The 6,000-nt window shown below is 40.0% G+C and overlaps 1 protein-coding gene across 1 annotated transcript in view; it reads right to left on the reverse strand.

Moving 5' to 3' along the window:
- Positions 1 to 5,143, reverse strand: part of MACC1 (MET transcriptional regulator MACC1) — a 34,366-nt gene extending 29,223 nt beyond the window's left edge. Inside the window, exon 1 of the mRNA XM_040549358.1 lies at positions 4,992 to 5,143. Coding sequence (XP_040405292.1) covers positions 4,992 to 4,994 — 3 coding nt within the window. The 5' untranslated portion in view covers positions 4,995 to 5,143. The remainder of the gene's footprint in view (positions 1 to 4,991) is intronic.
- Positions 5,144 to 6,000: the final 857 nt, after the last annotated feature.

Genomic DNA, 6,000 nt, shown 5'->3' on the forward strand with positions numbered 1-6,000 from the left:
ATATAGAGTTTAACACTGGGGCTTTTTGAGCTTGTTCAATTAGTGTAATCCATGGCCTATGTACCATCTAGCTGAAGAACTGGGCAGCTTCTCCCCTTGCCAGCTTGTAGTTTGTCATAGGCATGGAAAGCCAAGGGACTTGTCTTGGGTTGTGCTTATCTGTTCCACACCCCCACCCTCAGTTCTCAGCTGCTTCTGCTGGTAATTGTTAGATGTTGCCTTGGAAATCTAATGCATTTTTACAAATGTATTTGTCACATCGCTCATTTCACTCGATAGTTGTATACAGTTTACAGGAAGCAAGTTAAACAGACCAAATTTCAAATGGGAAGCCAACAACAACAAAGAGAGAGAAGCATGCATGCACACACTGAGCAGAAGAACAAACAGCTATTACTCAGTTTCATGGCACTATAATTTCACATGGAGCAACAGGTGACAATTTATGCTGCAGAAATTAGGACAGTACTACAAATAAATGGAGAATTCTTGTTTCCTTGCTGTATTGCATCCCCCACCTTTACAGAGGATATGCTAAATTAGGGCTAGTGGATCAAAGCGAGGGAATTCAAAAAGATGATCATTGAATTGCAGGCTTTATCCCAGGACTCAGAGTTGCTATTGCATGAGATCACCTATGAATAAAAACAAACCACCTAAAAGTCTTGCCAGCTGCCCCACCCCTCTCCCTACTTATTTCAGGCAAAGTCATTTCCTTTTAATTACGCAGCTTAGCATATGTAGAAATACAGTTTCTTCTCCTTGTAAATACATACCCAAGGTTTGATCCCAATTAGATTATAGGATTGAAATAAGGCTGTAGGATCTTCCAGCAATAGGTCAGAAGCTTTGAGTCTACTGGTGAAATTTTTGTTCTTGACAGATCTAGGCTCAGGTGGGAACTCCAACAATTCATCAAGTCGTTACATGTATGTGATACAGCCAATAGGCAAGGAGTTGTTTGCTTTGGTGTGATGGCAAGAGGACTGGCACAACAATCAATGTTGTTAGCAGTTTAGACTAGTAAATTAAAGTGTAAACTGAATTAATACCATTACTTTTTAAGTAGAGATCAATGCAAATTAAAGTAAGAGCCAATATTTTAGAATTAACTTATATACTTGTGAGCTCCCATTTAAAACAGGTAAGTATTATATGCTTCCAGAGAAAGAGAGACATTAGAGAATTCATTCAGAGCAAGATTGGGATAGAGCTAGTGTCAAATTCCCCAAGTTTTTAAAGACATCAGGCAAGAGACAAGTTCATCCAGCATTGTGATTAAGGCTAAGCCTGCTCTTGGGGATGCCATCTGTCTGGCTGCTCCAGAAAACAGCAGTCCTACTCCTCCTTTGCATCAACACTGCTACTTATCTGGTCTTAGAGTGAGCTGGCCCAGGCACCAATGAGTCAGTGTTCACCTGTGCTGGTCTGTGGGAAGTAATGTCAAGGTACAAGAAGTGGGACTATGCCATTCAACAGCAGGTAGCCATTAGAGCAACTTAAATGTAAAGCAAGTCTTTACTGAAAGTAAAATGGAAGTTCCCCATCTCACAGGTATGTTGTAAAGAGGAATACAAAGATTATTAAGTACTTGGATTCACAGAGCTCCTCTGATAACTTGAAGGTCTTTTTCCCATTGAGCAAGCTAAAGAAAATGGCTGATTCAACTGTTTACATTTTGGATTCCAATAACTGTCATCCAGAGTCTTTTGTAAGTACATATCACAAGGTTTAGAAGAGCCTCTTCTAGGCTGCCAGAATATTCACTGGGTTTCCAGAGCATTCCATCCTTCAGAGTCACCCATAAAGCAAGAGGGAGGCAGCACCCAAAGGTACATAATGCAACTTTCAACCACGTTATCAGCTGGCTTCCTCCTGAGCAGACTGGCTCAAACAGTGAAGTTCATCCATGCAGGAAAGGGACTCCTACCATTATAGCACACACCTCCTACAAAATTCCTTAAAAGGAATACCTAGACACATCCAAACCTAAAAGCCTTTCTTCCCCATCACCACGAATCCAAAACATCACTTGCTGCAACTTATAAGACTTTGCTTCAATTTGCTGACGTTTTTAGTAGTTCAAAATCCTCATTCAACTTTGCTACCACTCCTTGGCAGGTACATCAGTACCTATGCTCACATAGCAGGCACTTTAAATAAAGTTCTTGAGGGTAGGAAGTTAAGGTCAGTGAAAAGTGAAGTGAAAGCATTTGCTCACAATAAATAAATAAATAAATAAATTTACATCAGTTACTAATGCTAGGACAGAATATAAATAACTACCAGAAATCTAAATAAACTGGATAGCATGAGATTAATCTTGCTGCAGATAAGAACATGAAGAGGCATTTTTGGAGGAGCCATTTAAAATTATTCATGTAGACTGAGTTTTAAACTAACTGTAGTTTCTTAGGAAAAGTTTATGCATGATCCTGGACTGTTTAATAAGGACGTTTTCTTGAAGTCCAGAGATACCAAGAAAGCAGATAAGATACTGGGCTGTACTTAGAAGCAGATGAAAATATGGGAAAATATTACAAAACCAATGTATATATGTTTTATATTAGTACATGGCCTCAACTTCACTCTGGAGTTCAGTTTCTGAGAAAACTGTCTACTGATAATACAGAGTAGAAGAAGGACTGAAAAGAATTCAAGAAAGAGGGTAAGGTATGAGTGGAGAAGGCTTGCACGCAAGAAGTAGAAATTATAAAGATGTAAGGTCAAATTAGAGTAAGCTTATAGTGGTAGCAGCAGAGTATGGAAATATCAGGAAAGGGACATTGTTGACATAGCTCCTTTTTGCTTCTCCAACCACATTCCATTTCCCATCATGGGATCTGGGAGGTAACTTAGGATCCTATGAAGTATCTTATAGTCTCTTCTATCTCTTTTCCTACAGTTCCAGGCAGAGTTATGCTTACTCTATGATTTTTATTTATTTTCTTTTTCATCCAAGTACACCACATAGAATTTGTGGTGCAGAAGTCTGACATGCCTCAGCTGCCATTGCCAGAGAGCTCAGTTATTCATACAGGAGATCCTTCAGTGACCATCAGATTGGGTTGACTAATCAGTTCTTTGAATTCAGACTTTTGGCTTTTACATTAGCACAACTTATATTCCTCCACTGTATGTGTTTTGGTGTTTCATCCACTTATTTTGCATTTGTTTTTCAAGAGTGAACTTCCCCTGCAGGGACTCACAACAAAGTTTACAATAGCATGAACATGAGCGGTTTCTCAAGAAGTTTGAGTTTATCTGCTGTGGAAAAGAGAAAGCAAAGGCATCTGACTTGAGACATAGTGAATTTCAAAATTTTTCCTTCCATAGGATACCTTCATAGAAACCCTTCAGAGACAGTCCACCTAACAGATATTCTTTCGCCACAAGTTGAAAGTCACTATGATCAAGAATTAAAAGGAAGCTGAATAACAGCAAAGAGTGCAATTGAACCCAATTAACCATTCTTGTAAGGAGGTTGGGAGGACATACAGAGGCGGGGGGGAGAGAGAGAGAGAGAGAGAGAGAGAGAGAGAGAGGGGCAGGAAGAGGTACATTCTAAACCAAACATGTTAATACTCAATAAGCCTTCTACTGCAACATATAATTAGCTTGTTGAACACATTCCCAGAGGATATCGTTGCACTAGATAGTTTAGTGGATATGACTATAGATATTCCTTGTTTTTAATGTACCCAAGGTAAACACTATTTTATGGCTTCCAGGAAGACAATACCCAGCTTGCACTTGTGCTGTAAAGCCCCTTGTATATCACCCACCAACACAGACACTGTGCAACTAATTTTAATGTGTAAGTTCTGCATTGGAGTGTTTCACGTTAACCTCCGTCAAATACATGGTTTTGGGCTAGGGAGAGTGTTGCCAATGTGGTAATTTGTGCCTCCCTAAGATCTACCCAGTAATAATGATCCCCTCCCTCCTTTACTTAGTAGGATACCTATTGCCATTTCATAGTGAAGGCAGCCAGAAATTATTCTCAAGTTCTTAAGATTTTGAGCAGTCTCCCTTAAAAAAGAAATCTATATCAAAGCAGAGGTGTTATTAGAGGAGTCGCAACGGCAGGTGGGAAGAGAACAAGAACTGTTTCTCCCTTGTCTTTCATTTAAATGTGTGGTTGGGTTTTTTTGTTTGCGGGGGTGGGAATTTTATTTTTTATTTTTTTTAAACAGACTGGCCAGCTCTACTTGTCATTTTTTAGCCATAAAGTGAGTTTGTTCAAGGTCTGTCAACATTTGACTGCGTTTAGCCTAGAGATATTACATTTCAAGGATTCTTTTAATACAGTACAAATATGTTAAAGGTCAGAAGTATATGTGCTATTTAAACTCTATTTTTCCGATTTCTAATAGCTGCCTTGTTAACAGAGAGGATGGCGATGTGGTGTTCAGCACCCTTTTGCATGTTCCAGATCTCTAACTCACAAAGCTAGGGGCCAGTCCAACTGCTGCACACATCAACAGTAATACTTCAGTTCATACAGTGCTTAAAGAAAAACAGAACTGAATAGCAACAACAAAATAATAAATAAATAAATTGGTAATAAATTGGTAAATAAATTGGTAAATAAAAGCACTGCACATGCACACCCACCCACCAGCCGTGTCTTATTTCACAAAAGAAGAAAGACACAGAAGGCCAGCTTAAAATCAGCTGATTTAAAATTGTAAGAGGTTCACCATTATTTATGCTCCCAGGAAAGGCAATGACCAACACTTAGCAAGTATGGTGCCCTCCTCCAAACATCCCAGACCACCCTAGGGTACAATATCACACAACCCAAAACGTACACAGGTTCTGTACCTTCTCCAGAGGTACCTGGCACTAGCTATGTCCAGAAACAAGGCAGCAGACTGCAGCATTAGTAGCAGGTTAATAATTACTGCAGTCTTTCAGACCCTCCAAAGTATTTTAAACAGAAGCAATAAAAAAATATTGAAAGAAAAAATGAAAAGCAAACAACTCACCATTCTGGAAACTACAAGCCTTCTCCTAGATCCAAATTAAGCCGTGGCTCAGGACATCAGCACTGTTGAAAGAGCACCTATTTTTTGCTCCAGCTTTGAAAAATTCCAGCGTGCTGAGGGCTTGGTTAGCTGCTGAGAGCACACCTGGCGTGTGCCTGTCTCTTAGGGGTGCTGAGCAATGCCTGCTGGAACTTGCAGTCTAGCAGGTACCCGACACCACTTGTGCAAACAGACAGCAGTGAGTGAAGGAACTACATTACCCATAATTGCCTTCAGCTAGTTTATGATTACACCTGAAACCTGGAGAGGCGGTGTGGGAGTTTCGCCTTGGGGAGGAGAGATAGGCACACATGGAAAAGAAAAAGGATATGTATGTTCCTTATAAGACACTAGAAAATGGTTAAGGTTTTGTACTTTCATGTCATGTTGCAGGTCTGCGGAATACCCTGGGAGGGGGACAAAGGATGGTTTTCTGATAAAGTTTGAGGCTAGAAATAATTAGATTTACAGGTAATGAACACAGTGACCAAAATCGCATGAACCTGTAGGACCGGTTTGGGCATCTCTGTGCATGTAAGGTAATCAGACAAGTGGGTATGAGGAAGCAAATGAACAAGGGGTGGCAATGGCCTGAGAAGATATCTACCGTTGAGGTGAGGCAGAGACATTCAGGGATAAATATTTCCTTTTGGGCTCTGTGACCTTGAGGAAATAGTAAGTTTTCCTAAACATTTTATTGCAAGTGCTGCAATATTGATTTCAGCGTTTTGTAGGATTAGAGGGACAAAGATCATAGCCACAGAGAGATAAGATAAATGGCCTTTGAAGCAGGGTTGTCACGGGGAGTTGGAGAAGAAATGATTTTCCTGTCCTGTTTTTATTTGCTGGCAGTGTTTTTGTGGCATTTAAGATTCACAGATGAAGCTCTCCTTTGATAAAAAGGGACTTTCTAAGCCTGCCTCCAAAAAAGCTGAAGTGTAAGCCAATAGGATAAAAAAGGTGGAGAAAA

The sequence above is a fragment of the Cygnus olor genome, chromosome 2, assembly GCF_009769625.2.
Source record: "Cygnus olor isolate bCygOlo1 chromosome 2, bCygOlo1.pri.v2, whole genome shotgun sequence".
NCBI classification, from domain to species: Eukaryota; Metazoa; Chordata; class Aves; order Anseriformes; family Anatidae; genus Cygnus; species Cygnus olor.